The 25,377-nt window shown below is 41.4% G+C and overlaps 1 protein-coding gene across 1 annotated transcript in view; it reads left to right on the plus strand.

The window, feature by feature from the left end:
• The window catches only part of arhgap18 (Rho GTPase activating protein 18), a 50,610-nt gene that overhangs the window by 19,652 nt on the left and 5,581 nt on the right, over positions 1-25,377 (plus strand). Inside the window, exons 2-14 of the mRNA XM_080745243.1 lie at positions 156-393; positions 1,324-1,471; positions 14,163-14,245; positions 15,256-15,402; positions 16,430-16,487; positions 17,652-17,767; positions 19,046-19,117; positions 20,626-20,719; positions 21,048-21,139; positions 21,546-21,623; positions 23,748-23,907; positions 24,843-24,925; positions 25,188-25,307. Of these exons, the coding sequence (XP_080601369.1) occupies positions 156-393; positions 1,324-1,471; positions 14,163-14,245; positions 15,256-15,402; positions 16,430-16,487; positions 17,652-17,767; positions 19,046-19,117; positions 20,626-20,719; positions 21,048-21,139; positions 21,546-21,623; positions 23,748-23,907; positions 24,843-24,925; positions 25,188-25,307 (1,489 nt within the window). The remainder of the gene's footprint in view (positions 1-155; positions 394-1,323; positions 1,472-14,162; positions 14,246-15,255; positions 15,403-16,429; positions 16,488-17,651; positions 17,768-19,045; positions 19,118-20,625; positions 20,720-21,047; positions 21,140-21,545; positions 21,624-23,747; positions 23,908-24,842; positions 24,926-25,187; positions 25,308-25,377) is intronic.

Below are 25,377 nucleotides of genomic sequence, written 5' to 3' on the forward strand. Positions count from 1 at the left end.
ACTGATTTTCCCCCTTGGGATAATAATGGTATCTACATGTATCTATATATTTGCTGAACAACCGGCTGACTCTTCTGCCTGCCTGGCTGTCTATCCACCCATCTGCCTATTTGAACGTGTCGGGCCTTGTGTTTCTGTCCCGTCTTTCCCTCCAGTCGCAGAACAGGCCATTACAGCGTGCAGCAAACACAGAACCCACTGCCTGGTGAGAGGCCCGGAGGACCCGCCGCCAGCGCTTCGCCATCGCTTCCCCGCCCGGTCGCCACCGCCCCCGCCCCGTGCCCCAGGTCCCTGCCCGGCTCCAGCCCCAAGCCAGGCTCCAGTCCCAGGCTCAACGCCCACTGCAGCCCCAGGCCTGCATCGCGGCCTGCGTACAACCGCTGCAACTCCCAGGTTAGGAATCTGGATGATTTTATACCTTTTTTGAAAAGGTTTCAAAATTTGAATGCCAGTTGAAAGTGTTTAAGAGGGCAATGCCACAAACACACTTGTGTATTTTACAGTACATTTACAGTATATACTGTACTGACGGTGAAGGAAACCATGGAAGGCACACCAACCTGCTCATGGAGAACAGTTAGGGGCTCTATGTCTTGCTCGAGGACACTTTGGGCCCTATCTTGCACACCGCCTTACCCCTCATGCCTAAACCTTTTATGGCATAAAAAAAAACTTTTAAAAATTGTAAAAATAGCCAATCTACATTGACAAGTTGTGAGCTTGTCGGCTTTTCACGATTAAAAATAATGTATAATCCCAAAAGGTCTATGCATAAGGGGTAAGCCAAGATGGGGCCCTCTGACTTAAGGCAGCCGGAGAATCAAAACACTACCTCCTGAGCCACTGCCACACATTGTTGTGTATTATGCATGCGTTTCTGCATCTATGCCAGAGGTTCTCACACTTTTTTGGCTTTGGAGGTTAAAACGTCTGGGAACGTCTTACGGTCTTAGGCACTCCAAGTCACAAGGAAAACTAGAGAGAATATTAATTTCCATTAGGACAGATTGAAAACAACTTTATAATGTATACATTTAACCATTTGATGCCCATCATAACTATTCCGGCAGGAACATTCACCAAAAATAGCAGATCTATAAGCTCACAACGCGTTGGCAAAGAGCTTTAGTGTAGTTTGAAATTGAAAACGAACGCAGTGAAAGTTGGGTGCGTTTTACTCAGAGGGTCTAAGTGATTAAATTGAAGTTATTAATTCTAAATATTACCAAGTATTCTGAGGTACACTTCAGAGAAACCCTGATCAATGCAAATGCTACTTGATGTGTATTCGTAAATGTGTCTAAATGTGTTTGTGTCGTCCAGGACTCCCTTGATGAGCTGGCGATGGACGACTACTGGAAGGAGGTGGAGAACATCAATCGCTCAGGAGGAGGAGAGGGAGGAGCGGGAAGGGGCGAGGGAGGTGGAGAAGGGGAGGCGCAAGACGAGGAGCAGCAGAAGATTCCTGAAGGTATAGGTTACAGTGAGCTGCACACCGTAAAAAGGAAAAATTATTATGCTTGCGGCGTTCGCATAGCCGCCAGGGTCCGTTATGATCATGCGTTATGCTGTGACTATCGTCACCAGCTCTTTTTCCTCCCGGTGGGGTCTCCTCACTGGCAGGTGAGCCGGTAGGATACAACTGCAGAGTCAACACAGAAATCTGAGGGGGGAGGTTCATTGGCATGACCACAAAATTGAGAGATGAAAGTAGTACAAGAACAAATGTGACCAGGATACCGGACCCCTTTCTGACGCTCTTTTATTCACACACATATCCCCTATTGAATGTCATGTTCATGTTTGTTCATGATTATTTATTGAAGTACATACTATATTGGACAACAGCAAGTATAATTTGGCCTCAAGGCCCTTCCCCTCTGAACCCAAGTGCTTCCTTAACTATTTACGCTCTCAACAAATAGATCATCCTTTAATCTGTATTATAGATCATGTGATTATCAAGTACCACTTTGCTTAAAACATTGTGACCTCTCAAAATAGCAGAGGCATAGATTTCCTCCTCAGCAAATCTATCCCTGGATAACTCTTTACAGTCATATAGGGATGCAGAAGGGCACCCCCTGGTGGCTTAACCGATCACATTCCACTAAGCAGAAGCCAGATCAATCAAGTTTTATTTGTTTTGAAAATGTTTTTAATGCAGATAAAGTTGCATACAGATAGTTTGTGTCTTCTTCCTTTTAACTTAGTCTTGTAAAAAGTAATGACAATCTAAAAAACACAGAAAACTAAAGACAAACAATCATATTAACACAAGGTAAACAAAAAATGTACAAGGCAAGTACAGGATGACCAAAATAAAAGATTTTGCCGGAGGAAAGAGAAATCCTCACTTTAACAAGAGCACAATACTAATCATAATAATAACTAGAAAAATATTGTTCCTTCGAAACAATTGTGGGCTCGCTTCAAGCCAGAAAACAATGGCTATAAAAGTACAAAACGTCAAGATCGCAGGCAGTGCTCTCTTTGACGTTACTGAGGTCAAAGATTGGTCCATTTTGTTCCAAAAATGTGTTGTGCAAAAGTTGACCCGCTGGTGGCGCTATAACAGGCCAGTGTAAGAAGGGTGATATCTGTTCCTTGACCTATTGGGAATGTGCTTGCAAGATTTCACGCACATTGCAGGCTGTGTTCATGATTTGAGGTGTTTTTGGCTTTGGCCACTTTATCGCTGCTTGCAGCTATATTCATTATTATTATTATTTGTGTGTGTGCACTTCATAGGCTTATTAGATAAAGGTCCTTAGATTGTGTGTAGGATGTTTCATGCAAATTGCAAAAAAAATCCTAACGGGTTTAAGCGTTTCACAAACTGCTCAAAATGATATAGCCCCCCCCTTTGGCCAATTGGAGTAAGATTGGTTTTAGTGATATTTGGACTAACACTCTACATCTTTGCCAAATGCCATGAACATGTTACTTTGCATGTATGATTTAGAGGCAGAAGAATAATTTGCATAAAACTGCAATATTCATTGAATTATTAAAAAAGCATGTTTCAAATTTTCTTTTAAATCCGATCTGACAGATCTTTAGATATTGGTCCAAAGTTCATGTAAAAAAAGGTTTTGTGGACGTGACGCGAAAATTCCAGATTAAAAGCGGGTTTAAGCGTTTTACAAACTGCTCAATATGGCGGAAAATCTAAGGGCGGAGCTTACTTAAAAAAGACACAGATGTCTTCTGCTTGAGTCAAAGCACGCGTGTAAGCAAGTTGCATGTCTTCAAACGAAACGAGGCATGACTTATACCCGTTTAAAGTTTGAATTTTCAAACGCTTTGTATAGCGCCCCCCTTTGGCCGATTGGAATAAAATTGGTTTCAGTGATACTTTGACTAACCCTCTACATCTTTGCCAAATGCCATGAATGTGTAACTTTGCATGTTTGATTTAGAGGCTGAAGAATAATTTGCATAAAACCGCAATATGGATTGAATTATTAAAAAAATATATTTCACTTTAAAAGAAATCCGCCGAGACTAGTTTGACCGTATTGGTCCAAAGTTCATGTGAAAAAAGTTTTGTGAGCGTAACGCGAAAATCCCAGGAGGAGATAGATTTTTACTGTTTTTCATATAATTCCAAATTGTGGGAGATCTAAAGGTCAAAGGTCAAAAGTCAGAGCGTAAAAGTTGTTCGGCATGAGGAGACGCATACGTGTATACAGGTTTCATGGCTGTACGTATATCAGAGCATGAGCTATACCTGTTCAAAGTTCGCACTTTCGAAGGCTTCCTACAGCGCCACCATTTGGCCGATTGCTGTAAAAAATAATAGCACACTTCGCCACTGTAAGCTGAACACATTGATCTTTTTATTTTCATTTTCTGTCTAAGTATGTAGGAGTAGAAAGGAACCGAAGTTTTGAGGAGAACTTGATATGACGGTTAGATATTGTCACTAGAAAAATATTGTTCCTTCGAAACAATTGTGGGCTCGCTTCAAGCCGGAAAACAATGGCTATAAAAGCACAAAATGTCAAGATCGCAGGCAGTGCTCTCTTTGACGTTACTGACGTCAAAGATTGGTCCATTTTGTTCCAAAAATGTGTTGTGCAAAAGTTGACCCGCTGGTGGCGCTATAACAGGCCAATGTGAGAAGGTTGGTATCTGTTCCTTGACCTATTGGGAATGTGCTTGCAAGATTTCACGCACATCCCAGGCTGTGTTCATGATTTGAGGTGTTTTTGGCTTTGGACACTTTATCGCTGCTTGCAGCTATATTTATTATTATTATTTTATAATTTTTTGTGTGCACTTCATAGGCATGTTAGATAAAGGTCCTTAGATTGCGTGTAGAATGTTTCATGCAAATTGCAAAAAAAATCCTAGAATAAAAACGGGTTTAAGCGTTTTACAAACTGCTCAAAATTATATAGCGCCCCCCTTTGGCCATTTGGGGTAAGATTGGTTTCAGTGATATTTGAACTAACCCTCTACACTATTTTGTCATGAAAATGTGACTTTGCTTGTATGTTTTAGAGGCAGAAGAATAATTTGCATAAAAATGCAATATTGTTTGAATTATTTAAAAAAGCATGTTTCAATGTTAAAGAAATCCGATCTGACAGATCTTTAGATATCGGTCCAAAGTTCATGTAAAAAAATGTTTTGTGCACGTGACGCGAAAATTCCAGAATAAAAGCGGGTTTACGCGTTTTACAAACTGCTCAAAGTGGCGGAAAATCGAAGGGCGGAGCTTACTTAACAACGACACAGATGTCTTCCGCTTGAGTCAAAGCACGCGTGTAACAAGTTGCATGTCTTCAAACGAAACGAGTCATGACTTATGCCCGTTTGAAGTTTGAATTTTCAAACGCTTCGTATAGCGCCCCCCTTTGGCCGATTGGAATAAAATTGGTTTCAGTGATACTTTGACTAACCCTCCACATCTTTGCCAAATGCCATGAACGTGTAACTTTGCATGCATGATTTAGAGGCAGAAGAATAATTTGCATAAAACCGCAATATTTATTGAATTATTAAAAAATGATATTTCACTTTAAAAGAAATCCGCCGAGATAAATCTGACCGTATTGGTCCAAAGTTCATGTGAAAAAAGTTTCGTGCGCGTATCAAAAAAAACCCAGGAGGAGATAGATTTTTACTGTTTTTCATATAATTCCGAATTGTGGGAGACCTAAAGGTCAGAGGTCAAAAGTTAGAGGGTAAAAGTTGTTCGGCATGAGGAGACGCATAAGTGTATACAGGTTTCATGGCTGTATGTATAACACAGCATGAGCTATACCTGTTCAAAGTTCGCACTTTCGAAGGCTTCCTACAGCGCCACCATTTGGCCGATTGCTGTAAAAAGTAATAGCACACTTCGCCACTGTAAACTGAACACATTGATGTTTTTATTTTCATTTTCTCACTAAGTATGTAGGAGTAGAAAGGAACCGAAGATCCCGTCTACTTACTAGATAAATAAATAAATAAATAAATAAATAATGACAATATCTAAAGTGTGCTCGCCAGGTACTGGCGAGCCCACAATTAATAACAAAACAGGATGTGGCACAAGATCAAATTGCATGTTCATTGTGGGCTCGCCTATAAGGCGAGCACACTTTAGATATTGTCATTATTTATTTATTTATTTATTTATATACTATATCAAGTTCTCCTCAAAACTTCGGTTCCTTTCTACTCCTACATACTTAGTGAGAAAATGAAAATAAAAACATCAATGTGTTCAGTTTACAGTGGCGAAGTGTGCTATTATTTTCTATAGCAATCGGCCAAATGGTGGCGCTGTAGGAAGCCTTCGAAAGTGCGATCTTTGAACAGGTATAGCTCATGCTGTGTTATACATACAGCCATGAAACCTGTATACACTTATGCGTCTCCTCATGCCGAACAACTTTTACCCTCTAACTTTTGACCTCTGACCTTTAGGTCTCCCACAATTCGGAATTATATGAAAAACAGTAAAAATCTATCTCCTCCTGGGTTTTTTTTGTTACGCGCACAAAACTTTTTTCACATGAACTTTGGACCAATACGGTCAGATTTATCTCGGTGGATTTCTTTTAAAGTGAAATATCATTTTTTAATAATTCAATCAATATTGCGGTTTTATGCAAATTATTCTTCGGCCTCTAAATCATACATGCAAAGTTACACGTTCATGGCATTTGGCAAAGATGTGGAGGGTTAGTCAAAGTATCACTGAAACCAATTTTATTCCAATCGGCCAAAGGGGGGCGCTATACGAAGCGTCTGAAAATTCAAACTTCAAACGGGCATAAGTCATGACTCGTTTCGTTTGAAGACATGCAACTTGTTACACGCGTGCTTTGACTCAAGCAGAAGACATCTGTGTCGTTGTTAAGTAAGCTCCGCCCTTCGATTTTCCGCCAATTTGAGCAGTTTGTAAAACGCGTAAACCCGCTTTTATTCTGGAATTTTCGCGTCACGTGCACAAAACTTTTTTTACGCGAACTTTGGACCGATATCTAAAGATCTGTCAGATCGGATTTCTTTAACATTGAAACATGCTTTTTTAAATAATTCAAACAATATTGCATTTTTATGCAAATTATTCTTCTGCCTCTAAAACATACAAGCAAAGTCACATTTTCATGACAAAATAGTGTAGAGGGTTAGTTCAAATATCACTGAAACCAATCTTACCCCAAATGGCCAAAGGGGGGCGCTATATAATTTTGAGCAGTTTGTAAAACGCTTAAACCCGTTTTTATTCTAGGATTTTTTTTGCAATTTGCATGAAACATTCTACACACAATCTAAGGACCTTTATCTAACATGCCTATGAAGTGCACACAAAAAAATTATAAAATAATAATAATAAATATAGCTGCAAGCAGCGATAAAGTGTCCAAAGCCAAAAACACCTCAAATCATGAACACAGCCTGGGATGTGCGTGAAATCTTGCAAGCACATTCCCAATAGGTCAAGGAACAGATACCAACCTTCTCACATTGGCCTGTTATAGCGCCACCAGCGGGTCAACTTTTGCACAACACATTTTTGGAACAAAATGGACCAATCTTTGACGTCAGTAACGTCAAAGAGAGCACTGCCTGCGATCTTGACATTTTGTACTTTTATAGCCATTGTTTTCTGGCTTGAAGCGAGCCCACAATTGTTTCGAAGGAACAATATTTTTCTAGTGACAATATCTAACCGTCATATCAAGTTCTCCTCAAAACTTCGGTTCCTTTCTACTCCTACATACTTAGACAGAAAATGAAAATAAAAACATCAATGTGTTCAGCTTACAGTGGCGAAGTGTGCTATTATTTTTTACAGCAATCGGCCAAATGGTGGCGCTGTAGGAAGCCTTCGAAAGTGCGAACTTTGAACAGATAGAGCTCATGCTCTGTTATACGTACAGTCATGAAACCTGTATACACGTATGCGTCTCCTCATGCCGAACAACTTTTACGCTCTGACTTTTGACCTCTGACCTTTAGATCCCCCAGAATTTTGAATTATATAAAAAACAGTAAAAATCTATCTCCTCCTGGGATTTTTGCGTTATGCGCACAAAACTTTTTTCACATGAACTTTGGACCAATACGGTCAAACTAGTCTGGTCGGATTTCTTTTAAAGTGAAATATATTTTTTTAATGATTCAATCAATATTGTGGTTTTATGCAAATTATTCTTCGGCCTCTAAATCATACATGCAAAGTTACACGTTCATGGCATTTGGCAAAGATGTAGAGGGTTAGTCAAAGTATCACTGAAACCAATTTTATTCCAATCAGCCAAAGGGGGGCGCTATACGAAGCGTTTGAAAATTCAAACTTTAAACGGGCATAAGTCTTGCCTCGTTTCGTTTGAAGACATGCAACTTGCTTACACGCGTGCTTTGACTCAAGCGGAAGACATCTGTGTCTTTGTTAAGTAAGCTCCGCCCTTCGATTTTCCGCCATTTTGAGCAGTTTGTAAAACGCGTAAACCCGCTTTTGTTCTGGAATTTTCGCTCCACGTGCCCAAAACTTTTTTTACGTGAACTTTGGACCGATATCTAAAGATCTGTCAGATCGGATTTCTTTAAAATTGAAACATGCTTTTTTAAATAAATTCAATGAATATTGCAGTTTTATGCAAATTATTCTTCTGCCTCTAAATCATACATGCAAAGTAACATGTTCATGGCATTTGGCAAAGATGTAGAGTGTTAGTCCAAATATCACTAAAACCAATCTTACCCCAATTGGCCAAAGGGGGGCGCTATATCATTTTGAGCAGTTTGTTAAACGCTTAAACCCGTTAGGATTTTTTTTTGCAATTTGCATGAAACATTCTACACACAATCTAAGGACCTTTATCTAATATGCCTATGAAGTGCACACACACAAAAAAAAAAAAATGAATATAGCTGCAAGCAGCGATAAAGTGGCCAAAGCCAAAAACACCTCAAATCATGAACACAGCCTGCAATGTGCGTGAAATCTTGCAAACACATTCCCAATAGGTCAAGGAACAGATACCACCCTTCTTACATTGGCCTGTTATAGCGCCACCAGCGGGTCAACTTTTGCACAACACATTTTTGGAACAAAATGGACCAATCTTTGACGTCAGTAACGTCAAAGAGAGCACTGCCTGCGATCTTGACGTTTTGTACTTTTATAGCCATTGTTTTCTGGCTTGAAGCGAGCCCACAATTGTTTCGAAGGAACAATATTTTTCTAGTGACAATATCTAACCGTCATATCAAGTTCTCCTCAAAACTTCGGTTCCTTTCTACTCCTACATACTTAGTGAGAAAATGAAAATAAAAACATCAATGTGTTCAGCTTACTGTGGCGACGTGTGCTATTACTTTTTACAGCAATCGGCCAAATGGTGGCGCTGTAGGAAGCCTTCGAAAGTGCGAACTTTGAACAGGTATAGCTCATGCTCTGTTATACGTACAGCCATGAAACCTGTATACACGTATGCGTCTCCTCATGCCGAACAATTTTTACGCTCTGACTTTTGACCTCTGATCTTTAGATCCATCAGAATTTGGAATTATATGAAAAACAGTAAAAATCTATCTCCTCCTGGGATCTTTGCGATACGCGCATGAAACTTTTTTCACATGAACTTTGGACCAATACGGTCAAACTAGTCTCGGTGGATTTCTTTTAAAGTGAAATATATTTTATTAATAATTCAATCAATGTTGCGGTTTTATGCAAATTATTCTTCGGCCTCTAAATCATACATGCAAAGTTACACGTTCATGGCATTTGGCAAAGATGTGGAGGGTTAGTCAAAGTATCACTGAAACCAATTTTATTCCAATCGGCCAAAGGGGGGCGCTATACGAAGCGTTTGAAAATTCAAACTTCAAACGGGCATAAGTCATGACTCGTTTCGTTTGAAGACATGCAACTTGTTACACGCGTGCTTTGACTCGAGCGGAAGACATCTGTGTCGTTGTTAAGTAAGCTCCGCCCCCCGATTTTCCACCATATTGAGCAGTTTGTAAAACGCGTAAACCCGCTTTTATTCTGGAATTTTCACTCCACGTGCACAAAACTTTTTTTACGTGAACTTTGGACCGATATCTAAAGATCTGTCAGATCGGATTTCTTTAAAATTGAAACATGCTTTTTAAAATAAATTCAATGAATATTGCAGTTTTATGCAAATTATTCTTCTGCCTCTAAATCATACATGCAAAGTAACATGTTCATGGCATTTGGCAAAGATGTAGAGTGTTAGTCCAAATATCACTAAAACCAATCTTACCCCAATTGGCCAAAGGGGGGCGCTATATCATTTTGAGCAGTTTGTGAAACGCTTAAACCCGTTAGGATTTATTTTTGCAATTTGCATGAAACATTCTACACACAATCTAAGGACCTTTATCTAAAGTGCACACACAAAAAAATAATAATAATAATGAATATAGCTGCAAGCAGCGATAAAGTGGCCAAAGCCAAAAACACCTCAAATCATGAACACAGCCTGCAATGTGCGTGAAATCTTGCAAGCACATTCCCAATAGGTCAAGGAGCAGATACCACCCTTCTTACATTGGCCTGTTATAGCGCCACCAGCGGGTCAACTTTTGCACAACACATTTTTGGAACAAAATGGACCAATCTTTGACGTCAGTAACGTCAAAGAGAGCACTGCCTGCGATCTTGACATTTTGTACTTTTATAGCCATTGTTTTCTGGCTTGAAGCGAGCCCACAATTGTTTCGAAGGAACAATATTTTTCTAGTTATGATGTAGTCTCGCGTAGCCAGACAACTATTCCACAATCTCTGAATGCTATATAGTGTCTGGAACTACAACTCCTGAATGGCGAGTAATGGAAGCTGGCATTTCCGTTGATGAAAATGTCATTTCTGCCAAGCAGCAAGCTAAATATGCTTAGATGATTTTTATTTATATTAGGATAAATGTGTGCGATGTTAAAACAAAACGGAAGTGAGGGCGATGCTTCACTTCTGCTTTAACTGGGCACTCACCTTAAAGGGGCACTCCACCACTTTTCAACCTATGTTCATATAATTGGTCCTCACTCAAAAATCTTTTTTTTTTTTTTTCTCAGAGGAGGGCTGTGGGCTGGTCAGAAACTCATCGTCTTGTGACATCATCGATTACCAATCCAGCTTATAGAAACTGCAGGCTTTCTATTCCTGAAAAGTTGCAATTTTAAGTGGAAGCCATTGTTCTCGCGATAATAAAAATCTAAATATTTTTTTCAAAAATATTGATTAAATTTTTTTTGGGGAAAATGATGATGTCACAAGACGATGGATTCTGAACTTCCCACAGCTCTCCTAGGAGACTTGGACTGAGTAGAAAAAAATTGTGATATTTTATCATGAACATTAGTGAGGACCTATTATATGAAGACAGGTTGAAAAGTGGTGAACTACTCCTTTAAGAACTTCCGTCCCCCAGACTGTATGACGGGAGCATTTTCAAATCGCATACCGTAATTAGGATGTGACTCTTTTCCTGACTCCCTCTACTTTATTGGTTAATGGAACACAATTGTCTAAAAATAACCAACAGATTGTTAGGGGGTTGACACACACTCGCCTTTTATTTTGAATTTAAACCCTAAGAAACACTATCAACGATATGACCACTTAATTTCACCTTCAGTGAGTTCAGTGAATTTCATGAACGTTCATGAAATTTATGGTTATAATATGACAAATCAAACAGCAATAAATAATTGAAAGCATAACTACATGGAGTACACACATACAGTAAAATGCTTGTTGTTAATTTATATATTTACTTCCGATAGTGACCAAATGGAGGTTTTTGGTTACACTCTCTGACTTATTTGAACACTGTAATCTTAACTCTCAAAAAGGTACAGAATGTCCAGACTGTCCACCGAGTTGTAAGCGGTCAAACGTTAAAAGCCTCTTGTGTATAAAGAAGTGAGTGATGCAGACGAACAGGAAGGTCTATTGTAAGCTCTGTTGTAAATGTTAGCCGCAGGAGTTTATAGTGTTTATACACTGTAAAAATACAACTCATCCGTTTGTAACTCTTGAGAGTGTAACACATGTACCCTGGCGGGTCCATTTGGTTAGTTTTTTTCACTATCTCAAGCAGGGACGTGCTGGCCATTGGGAAAAGCGGGACAACTCCCGAACGGCCGGTTCATTCCCGGCCGGTCCAGGCCGGCCATTAGGAAAAAAATACAAATAAAATGTCGGCCTTCGTTCCATTTTGGGGGCTGGGTGGCCAACAAAGTAAATCGTCACTGTCGGGCAGAAACGTTGTATCTTCAAGTTTCAAATTTGTACATTTTTTCACAAAGCAAAGCCCTGCTTCATCATACAAGGCCTTTGCACGAAAGTAGTGAAAACAGCAGATCTACAAGCACACAACGCCTCGCACCGCGAGGCGTTGTGTGCTTGTAGATCGGCTGTTTTCACTAGTTTAAATCATTTTTAAAATGATAAATACAAAACAAACGGTTTTGGACATACCATGTTTCCACCCGACAACGACGAAATATAACTCATGTAATTGGCCCACTGGCTTGTCACTTGTCATGATCTGAAATGGCAAATCTTTGAGTAGCAGCAGCAGCGCTATAGAGAGATCTCTCTCTCTCTCTCTCTATAGCGCGCAATGAGGGCCTCTACAACTCTTTTTCCCGTCCCTGCTCTCAAGAGCTAAATTGACACTGAGGATTCTTAGCGGTGTTGCGGCGTGTTAGCGTCGTCGGTGCACTATAGCTATTGTTCTGTGGAACAAACACATGCATCCTGTGATTCCAAACGTTTCTCTCCTTGTCCCTCCTTTTCCCTTTCCTGCACCTGGAGCGATGTTTAACTGTGTCTCGTTGGGGGAGGAGGAAGACTTCTCTTGTCTGTTCTCCCCTTCCCCTCCCTGACTTTCTCTTTCACTCTTCTTCACCTAAAATGGTAAAACATGGTAGCTGGGAGTCTGTTTTATTCATCACATCGAGAGACAGAAGAGAGAGGATGGAGTTGAGAGTGAGCACGAAGGGAAAGAAATAGATAATTGTTTAAATGGAACAAATAAAACGTTGTGCAGTATATGTACAGTATATGTACACAGTTTATATAGCACCTTTTTCCAAAGCCCTTTACCATACCTAAATGGGGACCCAGTCCCTCAAAATGGGAGAGGACCTGTGATGTTCTGCCGCACTTTTTATTTCTGTTTTAGCTATTAGTTTGGTCATTAAGGTCCACAGAACGAGAGGCCTGCTCTGCCGGAAACATCACGAAAAAAAAGTTATGGCCATTTGTATATTCACTGTCCCATTGACTCCACTACACAGGAAAAGTAATGTACATATAAAAAAAGAAAAAATCTGCTTTAACACAAACTCTGCCATCAAAATACCCCTTTGTACCCCTTCTCTGCCATGCCCGTAGAACCCGTAAATGTAATAAAAATTAATTAAAAAACATTTTTTTATCGAAGCGCAACTAAAATAGTCCGGAACTAATGCTCCGTGATCGGTTTCTACACGGACACATTATTGAGCGGACAACTTTAACATTGGAGTCCCTGAACCGGAAGCGGAAGTCCGTCCTCTATTTTGGCCCGTTAACTTTCTGTCTGAACTCCGCGGCTTACAGATGGAGAACTTATTGATCAATTGAAAAAGTTTCAACGGATTCGAGAAGCTGATGGAATGCGCGAACACACGATGCATAGCAGTGTCCGATCACGCACGATGGGAACTGGACGAGCGCCCACGTTAACGGGTAGGAGAAGCCGGCAGTGAAAGACATAGAGAAATTAACGGGCTTTACGGCCGTAAACTACGAATGAGTTAAGTAGCATGTGAGGGGTCAACCTGGGGGGTTTTCTTGATTCAGAATCCATTGCAAGCATTTGTTTTGCATGAAAAACATTCATTGGGCTAGAAAATGGACCAACAATACTGTGAAAAATGATGAGTCATCACTTTTGGGCTTGTGGGTCCCCAACTAACCCCATTCACACACCAAAGGCAAAGCCAAGGAATTGATTGATTTGAATACGTTATTAGCAGTTCACATGGGAAAAGCACAAGACGGTACAGTTCAGATACAAGGTCTACTAAAAGGATTTAAACCCAAGAAAGCACTATGGCTTGTTTACATTGGGGTCCTCCTAAACCAACTCAACACCACTCAAGAAACCACTCAAGACTCCAACCTGCTCATCATAATAGCTCCTAATGGGTAGAGAGACCACCTAGGAAAGAGAAGGACCCCGGTTCGAGTCCCAGCCCTGGTCTGTGTCAAAGTGTCTGAGAAAAATGCTTAAAACCTAACTGCTCCCTGGGGGCGCTGCTGACCCTGTAGTAAGTGCTCCTGATACTTAGGATGGGTTAAATGCAGGGATACACTTCACCGTATCTGCAAATATACAGTTACAAAGAATGGGGACCATATCATTTATTATTATTAGGGGCAATCAGGGGATTTGAGAAGCAGTCAGGAGGAGCCAGGGATCAAACTGGGAAAATAAGACCCCAGATCTAATCCTTTGCTTTTCTGTCACGTCAGAGCTCTCAAACTGCAGCCATTCTGGGGTCCCTCCTATTAAACATTTAGGTCAATTTATTTTTTGGGAGGCAAAATGGTGCTGTTTTGAAAGTAAAAAGAAATGAATGAAGACAAAACTCCTTCAACCGTCTCTCTGAATCTCTCTTCAGACGGAGAGCAGGAGGAGGCGTGGCTAACGGAGGCGGGTCTGGCCAGGCTGTTTGATGATTCGCTGGGAGTCGACCAGGATCAGGTAAGACCGCATCAAACATAAAATAAAGAAATAAGGGGTCTTCAATTTTTTTCAGACCAAGGACCCCTTAGTTGAGAGAGAGATGAAGTAGGGACCCCCACAACCTTTCATAGATTCCATATAGTTTCATTGTTTGACAGCACGATCATCATTGTATTTTGGATTCATGTCAATGTGTATATTCAGATATTTAACCACTTGAACCGTCAATAGTTTATTAAGCCATGATGGCTTAATAAACTTGACTTCACTCTGTACTTGGTCTGCTCTTTTCCCCCCCGCTCTTTGCGGAAAATAGCCAATCTACGAACTCACACCGCCTCGTGCTGCGAGGCATTGTGAGCTTGTAGATGTGCTATTTTTGCTATCTGCTAATGTTCCCCTCAGAAAAGGGATGCTAGAGTTCATGTGGTTAATGCAAAAAAACAGGGGGTCGGACCTATGACTAGGGCATTCACGAATAGTGATTTTTAGTACTCGAATTATTCGACCTCAAAGTATTAGAATAGTCGAATATTCGACAGGACTGGCCAAACTGTCAAATATTAAGTAAGCAAGAGGCGAACATTTTGAAAATAGCCAATCTAACACGAGGCGTTGTGAGCATGTAGATCTGCTATTTTCACAATGTTTATCTGCGGAACAGAGTCACATTAAATGTAATACCTACAATTCCAAGTGCTTGTCAGGGTGGGGGTCCCCAGTTCACATATGTTTATTTTGGGGGTCACTGCCTAAAAAGGTTTGATAACCCCTGGAGCATTAACAAATTCATCCACCAGGGGCATTGACAGCTCATTCTTATGACTTCCTATCTAGTCAAGCTTTATAAACTATATATTTTTTAAAGAGAGAGAAAAAGAAAAAAGAATATTCTACTTCGGTGAACAATGTTGAACAGTGACTTTGATATTTGAATATTCGAATATTTGGTGAATGCCCTACCTATGACATACACCAAAATAGGGATTGATTATTGATTCATAACCCCAATTCAATGTGCTGTGCAGGAAGAGGACAGTGCCGTCTTCCTGTCCACTCTGACCAGGACGCAGGCGGCCGCCGTGGAGCGCCGGGTGACCTCACTGCAGCAGACACTGAGACGGAGGAACCGCCAGCACGTCCCCGACGTCAGGGACATCTTCAGAGCCGAGAAGGTCAGGACAACATGCACGCACACTCACGCACACAAACTGTGTACATGCCCATGGATAGGGCTGTCACGATTATGACATTTTACATGACGATTAATTGTCACTCAAATAATTGCGATTAACTATTTAATTGTGTATTTGTCGTTGACAATTACATTTCTGTTTGGCTTTTAGGCTTTGAAGTTGCACATGTTAGATAAGACACTTAACTTGAATATACAAATAAATTACTGACATGTTTGACAACTTTATACTTAAAAAAGAACATTGATAGCGGAACTTTTTGAAAGTGTTTGAAACTATATGAACATTTCTCAACATGGAAACGATTATGACGATTATGCTAAATAATTGCGATTACCTCAAATAATTGCGATTAGACGATTATGTAATAATTGTGACAGCTCTACACATGGATTGGTCCGTAAGGCCTACATGCCAAAAGGAGGGCCAAACAGTTAGCAAGGGTAAAGGGCTTTTCTGTGTGGAGTTTGCGTGTGGAGGGGGAAGGAACTGGTTGGAATAACGTGTTCCTTCCGCACGCTACGTCCAACCGGGGAATCTCTCCCCTGTCAGGTGAAAAGAAGCGGCTTGGACTGCATGCATAGAAGGAAGCATGAGGTCAGTCAGTTGCTCTCCCCAGGTTGGCAGAGGGAGTGTAGCGCCCAGGATTACATTAGATAATTGGCACTGGGTGAAAAGTGGGTTACAAAATCGTGGGATAAAAATTTTAAAGGGGGGAAAAAAGCAAGGTATTGCTCAGTGTCAGCCATTATAGGAAGCCACTCAATTTGGAGGAGGCGTTGTTTCCTTTACCCATGATTTATGTCCGCTGTGTCTGAAAAAGTATGTCCACTATTCTTTCTGTATGTAACAATGTTCTGCTGTTTAGGCTCTTTGTAACTGGCTGTTCTTTCATATTGTCTGACTGCACTGTCAGTGTTTATGACCTTTGTACGAGGCTTCATGTGGTCATAAATAATCATTTCAAATGTGTGTTAATGTGTACATGATGTGTGTTGTGCTGCAGGTGGAGGAGCCCGACGTAGAGAGAACTGAGAACGGCAAAACTGATGTGAATACAGCTGGTATGACACACACACACACACATACGCACACACGCACGCACGCACACACACACACACACACACACACACACACACACACACACACACACACACACACACACACACACACACACATATTTCATAGATGGTAAATTGTGCATTTATAGTGCCTTTATCCAAGGCCCTTTACAGAGATTGTGCGTTATATTCAACCATTCACACAAACATTCATACACCGATGGCGGAGGAAACCATGCAAGGCACCAACCTGCTCATTGGGAGCAAATGGGTTCAGAGTCTTGCTCAAGGACTCTTCTATACAAACTCTGTGATCAAACTGGGAACCCTCCGTGTTCTAAGACGGCCGTTGGCTTAATCTCTCTCAGCTAAGGACCCCATAGCTGAGAGAGATGAAGCAGGGACCCCCACTACTTTTTACTAGATTTCATAGATGGCTTCATCTCTCTTAGCTAAGGGGTTCTTCGTTGAGAGAGACGCGTTTCGAGGTTGCAGATGTGATATTTGCGCTACTGTTGAATTTGAATCCTTGTAAAGTGTTGGACCCGACAGACAAAAACCTCTGCACTTAACACATATGGTGCCAACCCCGAGTTTCCCGAGTTTGTATTGGTACTAGTGCTGTGCCAACCCCGAGTTTCCCGAGTTTGGGCCGTTTTTGAAAAAAAAAAAAAAAAAAAAAATCAAAAAATTTTTTTTCAATTTTTTTTTTTGGACCTCCAGAAATGTATTAGGCATGATCGCGATCGCGAAATTGCATGTTTAACCCCCATACCAACCCATTCTTTCAAACATGGCAGCCATGTTTGTTTACATCTGAAGAAAACATAATGGCTGATAAATCATGAATGCCCGAACGGATTTCCATGCGGATTTTTTTGTTTGAAAGCTGTGAACAGCCTCTACACACGTGGTGCATCATCTAGGCATGGGCGTGCACTTTTTACACAATTGCACAATTACATGGAAGTCTATGGTAACCATGGCAACGCGAGACATTGAAGAGAAAAAATCATAGCAACATAAGTGTTAAGCACCTGTAACCTTGTCTCCCTGTATGTCTGTGTATGATTTGTCCCACTTCCACTCAACACGTTACGTTACACAACCCCAGAGGGTGGAACCTTGACTTGTGTGTGTGTGTGTGTGTCTGTTTTGTGCACCTAGAAAAAGAGACAGAGTTGAATGTGGAAGTGTCATTTTCGGAGCAGGCCCTCAACTACAGAGATCACCATCAAAGATTAAACCCCAACAGCCCACAGTCACCTGATGACAAACTACCAGTGAGTCACACACACGCACGCACGCACGCACGCACGCACGCACGCACGCACGCACGCACGCACGCACGCACTTACACACATGCGCGCACAGTTCTGGGGTTTGCGTCTGTGTAGATGATTGAGGCTGTTTTGTTTTACATAGCGTGTCATGCAAACATGAGCAAAAGCCACCTTGTAAACCTTCACACTGCAGGTGGAGCGCTTGTCTGTGATAATATAACTGAGTGGTATAGCTGTGTGTGTGTGTGTGTGTGTGTGTGTGTGTGTGTGTGTGTGTGTGTGTGTGTGTGTGTGTGTGTGTGTGTGTGTGTGTGTGTGTGTGTGTGTGTGTGTGTGTGTGTGTGTGTGTGTGTGTGTGTGTGTGTGTGTGTGTGTGTGTGTGTGTGAAAACAAGACAATGCATCGATAACTTATTAATTGTCTTCATGCAGGCTTTATGTTTATCATTGACAGAGGGCAGTAGACAGAAGTCTGATTTATGCTCTGTCAGAGCATAGTCAGACACTGTTGCACGGCCAAGCATGGCGTTGTTTGCTTGTATATATGTTATTTTTAGTAACCGGCACCCTCGTGCAAAGAGTATACTTTAAGCTTGAGAGAAAGAGGATTTACAATATCATGTGGAACTTCACCTTCGGAATCAACTTCATTGTTGCATCGCAGGTTTACTGGGGTAAAGAAGGGGGTGGGAATTGTTTTTCTGAGAACAGAAATGTGTGTGGGGGGGGTGGGGGAGGGGGGTAATAGTGCTATATTAACACATTTTGAGAACCACAGGTCTACTTTATGTGGACAGACTTCAGTGAGAAGTGAGATAACATGAAACTGTTGCTCCATTGCTAACACTCTAGTGACCTCAGGTGGTTGAGTTTGGTACACCACCTACAGTAGGGCTTAATGACGAGGACACATTCCACATAGAATTCAATCAAATCCACATTTCAAGTTGAAGTCGCTACAACTGATTCCAATCATTTGGATTTCATACAAGGCAGCATGTCTTCTATGGCAGTGGTTCTCAACCTTTTCCGGGCGTGACCCCCACAATAATCATGATTGATTAAATACCATAATTCTACATATTGTGCCTAATTATTTATGAAACTCTGGTGTGGGAGGGCTCCTTTCCCGCTGTTTCACAAATCAGAGATTGGGACGTTCAGTCATGTTTTTTGCTTTAATCAATGGGGAAAGCATTTGCAATGGGTTATAGCTTGTACAAAAAGACCCTCTTCTCTCTTTCTTTCTTTATGTCTCTCTCTCTCTCATTTTGTCAAGAACTTTAAGTTGCTCCGGGATAAAACGGGTCAGACCAGAATAGGGGACCTGTCTCCTCTGGATATGAAAAAGGTAATCTTTTTACTGAACATCATATTAAAAATAACATGTTTCATAAAACCATAGCACTATTTAACCCATTTAGGCCTAGAATTATTGAATGCTTTAACTATTGAAAAATAGCAGATATACAAGCTCACAAGCTCTGCGAGCTTGTAGATCTGCTATTTTTGAAAAAGTTGTGAAAATGTGTGTAGTTTTAAAGCAAATGTTTGTAACTCAAATTTTGCTTCTGGGTGGTCCCTGGAACTAAATATTTTGAGATGGGGGTCCATGGACAAATTTATATCATTTTGGGGGTCTTTCACATGAAAACCACTGATAGTCGGGGGCGTTAGGGATATTTCACGCTAATCAGTCTAAAAGTGCCACATTTTGCACAGATGTAGCTCAGGGCATGCTCTAATGATTTAACTAGGGCACCTGAGTTGGCGACCTTCGGTGTCGCCACAGCGGCCAAATCAAGTTGGGCTCCCTTTGACTTTCTATACAGGAGGAAAATACCCAGAAAAACTTTGGGTATTTAAGTAGGATCTGAGTGGTCTAACTAGGGGTTTGTCATGATGCTGAATCCATTGCAAGCATTTGTTTTGCACAAAAAACATTCCTTGGGCTATAAATGGCCTCAGAAAACGATGCATGTATGGGTGAGCATTCATGTTAATCGGAGGCCTTAGGGTTTTTTTTCTTGTGCTAATCAGTCTAAAAGCGCCACATTTTGCACAAATGTAGCCCAGGGCATGCTCTAATATTTTAGCGAGGGCGCCCGAGTCGGCGACCTTCGGGGTCGCCATAGCTCCAGAAAACACCCACAAAACTCTGAAAAGTGATGACTCATCACTTTTCATCACTAAACCATCGTTTTCTGGGGACATTTGTAGCCCAAGGAATGTTTTTTGTGCAAAACAAATGCTTGCAATGGATTCAGCATCATGACAAACCCCTAGTTAGACCCCTCACATCCTACATAAATACCCAGAATCTTTTTGTTTTTCTGGGTATTTTCCTCCTGTATTGAAAGTCGATGGGAGCCCAACTTGATTTGGCCACTGTGGCGACCCCGAATGTCGCAGACTCGGGCGCCCTAGCTAAATCTTTAGAACATACCCTGGGCTACATCTGTGCAAAATTTGGCGCTTTTAGACTAATTAGCACAAAATTACCATGTCATCTCCCTAACGCCCCCGACTGTGACATAGTAGTCTCTCAAAAACAGACTAACTGAGCTCCAGTTAAGTGAAAAGGACCTTTTCTTTGACGATGGCTGGCCAGATTGCTGACATATAGAAACATAGGTTTTTCAAAAAACCTTAGAAGGATTCAAAAGACACTTATAGCATCGGGTCAAAATTCAAATTTTCACGATTTTTCAAAAATAGCAGATCTACAAGGTTGCAGCGCGGCACTTGGTGCCACGCTGTGAACTTGAATATCTGCTATTTTCAATAGTTAAAGCATAAAATAATGATACACAATACTGTGTACCCGTTAAACATCATTTGTGTATTTCATGGCATTAGGTACGCAGACTGGTGCTTGTAGAGATGACGGCTCTGTTTGACACGGCTGGGATTGACTTCAAACCTCACAAAGCTGTCAAAGTCAAAACTAGAGGTGCACACACACACACACACACACACACACACACACACACACACACACACACACACACACACACACACACGCAAGAGTCTAGTACCTTATTTCACCTGCGCACACAGTAAATGTTCTCGTTAATTTCCGCATTTTAACTCAAGAATATGTACAAATGTAACCAAATGAACCCTTATGGGCAGATCGGTTGAAATGGAGAGCTACAACAGTCCTTAAGCTCTTGCTTCAGCAACACACATTTTTAGTTTTAAATGGTGTGTGTGTGTGTGTGTGTGTGTGTGTGTGTGTGTGTGTGTGTGTGTGTGCGTGTGCGTGTGTGTGCGTGTAGAGAGCGGTCTGTTTGGAGTCCCACTCGCCACGTTATTGGATCAGGACCAGAGACGGACTCCTGGAACCAAGGTGCCATTAATACTACAGAGAGTGAGTAAACGGACCAATCAAAACCATTCATACTACAGACAATGAGTAAATGAAGCTTAAGAAATTACTTCACCACTTTTCAACCTATCTTCATATCATGGGTCCTCACTAATATTCATAATAAAATTGCAAAAATCTACTCTGCCCAAGTCTCTTAGGAGAGCTGTGGGAAGTTCAGAAATCCATAGTCTTGTGACATCATCAATGGGGAATCCAAGCTAATAGAAAATGCAGGCTTTCTATTCTTTCTATATAGTTGCTATGTTAAAGTGGAAGCTATTGTTCTCGCGATAATAAAAATCAAAAATATTGTTTAAAAACAAATCATTGTGGCATTTCTAGTAAAATAAATCATACGTCTTTGAATTACGAATCATTCAATCTTTCTCTGTTTTCCTCTGTCTAGCTGATGAGTCACATAGAGCAGGAGGGTTTGGACACAGAGGGGTTGCTACGGATCCCTGGATCGTCTACCAGAGTCAAGGTCGGTAACAGAAACGGATGGACCAGGTACAGGCTCTGTGCATAACTGTAGTCCCCAGGGCATACCTGTTTCCTGTTCTGGTTCAGTTTGTCATGGCATAGGGCGGATTCACACTGCATTCCGATTGATAAGAACTGTTTCTGAAAACAGTTGCCTGGTCCCCGCTGACCAGCATTCACATTGGCCAAAATTCTCCTGTGCCTGGACTCCCTGGAGTACACTTCATTCAACTGTAATGGTATTCATGTGCCTCCTGGGGGCGCTTGTTGACCATGGGGCTTTGGGAGATATAAAATGTCATGTCACAGAAGAAGAGTATCTTGTCAGAATTTAGAGCGAATATAAAGTTTTACAGTGTTCCTGATGTTATCTTGAGTTGTAACAATAACAGAACAACAATACGCAACCAAAGCAGGTCGTGCTGACTGTCTTTGAAACATCACAACGTAACGCCGTCTGTAATCATCACACCACAGTAACGTCACTGGCGCGGATCAATCCTTGTTATTTTCATCCCAGCAGAAGCGACACCACTTCCTTGTTCATGGAACGGTAGCTTCACATTGCAGCGCACCGTCCTTGAGGACGCATCAAGCGGACTCGAGACTACCTCTGGAGGTGGTCTCGAGGCTGCCGTGTCTGAGGAAAACAAAACATCTGCCAAGCAGTCCTGAGAACGCACCGGAGACCGCAATGTGAATCCGCCCTTAATTTCATTGGCTCGACAACTAGATTTGAACCGCAAGCGTTTGTGCTCCCGGGCCAAGACAAAAGTTTAGAAGATTTTCATGTTGCACAAGATCGGTGGTTGTTCGGACGTTTGCGAGATCTGACGTCAGACGTGACTTTAGGAGACCACTGTGTACCATGTTGCACCCAGTGGTGAAGCATGAATTGGCATACCTTCCTATCAAGCATCTTTGCATCCGATCCACTCAAATGTACCGAACAGGAAAAGTGTATTGCACCTTCTGGAAACGCAGAACTACAGTTATGTACAGAGTCTATTGTTATTATAACGTAACGGCGGGATCAAACCAGTGGTGTAAAGTAACTAAGTATGTTTACTTAAGTACTGTACTTGTGTACAATTTTGAGGTATTTGTACTTTACTTGAGTATTTCCAATTTCCAATACTTTTACTTCTACTCCACTACATTACGGATCCAAATATTGTACTTTTACTCCACTACATTTATTTGAAAACTTTAGTTACTACTTACTAGTTACTTTGCAGATATGAATTATATAATATTATAAACATAGACATGAACCAATTCCACCCTATTTTATACCTACTGTATGCTATTTGAAAATAGCCGATCAACAAGCTCACAACGCATCGCATTGCGATACGTTGTGAGCTTGTAGATCTGCTATTTTCAAACATTTTGTACTTTTACAAACATTTACTTTTACTTATTGTACTTATTAACTCTCCCCACGCTTTGAACGTTAACGTTCGCCCCATTTTTTACAGAACCTCGATGCCAATACGGCGCTCGTTCGGTTCGTTCGTCTGATGACTGTAAGCTGATGAGGGGTCGCGCGGCCGTTTACTGTAAACACATTTTCCGCGGTGATGGTGTAAAAAATCCATTATGCGTTAGATCAACGGAGAACAATTCACTTCCTTGTTGATTTCCTCTGGCTGTAAGGCTCTGTGGCCAGTGACTGGTCTTCTTCTTCTTCAACAAATAACAGGCAAATTCACATTCATTCTCGCATGACGCCGCCCTCTGCTGCCTGGCAGACCAAAGTGCACTATTGCACAATAAAAAAAAATAAAAAAATAAATGTCTGTCTATCTGCTATAACGTCGCAAAGGTAAGCCGCTTTTTGATGGCACCAGACCCAATAAATAAATAAATAATCTGGCAGTAGGAGAGTTAAGTAATACGTACTTATTGATGCCAATACTTTTATACTTTTACTCAAGTACATTTTGAATGCTGTACTTCTACTTGTAGCAGAGTATTTTTACATTACAGTATTGACACTTTTACTTAAGTGAAACATTTGAGTACTTTTTACAGCACTGGATCAAATCAAACACACTCTCTTTGTAAGCTTGATGAATGTGTTTCACGTGCGTGTGTTTGTTCTTCTCTGTCCCTCATGCAGTCGGTGTGCCAGGAGCTAGAGTCGTCTTTCTACGACGGCCTGTTTGCGTGGCCGCAGCTCAAACAGCACGACGCCGCTAGCCTACTGAAGCTGTTCATCAGAGAGCTGCCTCATTCACTGCTCACCGTGGAGTATCTCAATGCCTTCATCGCTGTCAACAGTAAGTAAGAGTGGAATGATCTACTGTCAACCTACTGTACTATCAACATTTACTACTGTCCTGCCTATACGTACCAAACTATACTAGTGTCTGTGTGCTTACCTGCTTATCCGCCTGCCTACCCACCCACTAAGGTTGGGCAATATAATCGATATGGCAATACATCGCGATAGTTTATATGCCAATACTGTATCGATACTTCAGGACATAGTATCGCAATACTTTGAGGAAATTTAAATATGTTCCCAAGCATAGGAACCAATGGTAGAAGTCCGGTCCTGACACTCCACTGCCTCTAGATGTCGCTGTACTATAGTAGCTACTTCCCCTTCCCACGTTCAGTGAGTGACTTCTCTCAAGAAAATGGCTGCGAACGCCGAAAACAACAACATTAGAGCAGCGCCTTCAGCTTTTAAAGCTGATGTATCGCAATAGTATCGTATCGCAAAGATTCACAATATATTGTGATACTATTGCATCGTGACCCAAGTATCGTGATACGTATTGCATCGCAAGATTCTTGACAATATCCACCCCTACCACCCACCCACCTGCCTACCTCCCAACTTACACTGCTGTATACTTGTACCATTGTAGTCATAAACCTATACTGTATCTGCTGTTTATTTTAAATGCCATGTCTTTTTGTGCCTTTTGGTGCAGTGTTAGCATTATCAAAGGTCCTTGTGGTGTGGTGTGGTGGTATCATCAGTGGTTCGTAATAAAAGGGTTCTTGGTTTGATCATTTCTTTGTGAGCATGACTATGTTTAGATAATTAATTTAGGCATTTAGAAGATTAGGCACAGTTGGTTGTATGGTAAGGTTTAGGCGTGGTTGTGAGTAAGGATGAAGTGAGCATTCATAGTTTTTTTTTTCTCTCCCAATAACTAAAACTCTTAACCTTTGTCCTATTTGTGTGTGTGTTTGTTCCCAGAATTCCCCACGAAGAAACAACAGCTCCAGGCCTTGAATCTGCTTGTCCTGCTTTTACCAGAGGCCAATCGGAATACTCTGAAGGTATGCACTCACGCATGCATAAGTAAAGGATGTATTCAGCATTGTAAAATGTACTCCCTTATCCCAGTGACATATTTTGCGGACACAGAATACCAGGCACGTGCACACATAGACATCAAAGGGCGCTTGAGCCCCTACCCTTTTATCCATTTGTAAAAAGTGCCACTGTAGTATGATCCAGGTATTGATACAGGTATACAGGTATTGATGTCAGCTTGCGTTTTCTTCTGAACTGTGCAGTACCACTCTTCTCCATGTGCAGGCGCTGATGGAGTTTGTGGAGCGGGTGATCGACCACCAGGCCCAGAACAAGATGACGCTCAACAATGTCGCCGTTGTCATGGCGCCCAACATCTTCATGTTCAAAGGCTTCCGGTCTAAGGTAGGGTGTGTGTGCGTGCGTGCGTGCGTGCGTGCGTGCGTATGTGCGTGCGTGCAAGATGTCTTCCTGG

This window comes from Nannobrachium achirus, assembly GCF_963921795.1.
Source record: "Nannobrachium achirus genome assembly, chromosome: 16".
In the NCBI taxonomy this organism is placed as follows: Eukaryota; Metazoa; Chordata; class Actinopteri; order Myctophiformes; family Myctophidae; genus Nannobrachium; species Nannobrachium achirus.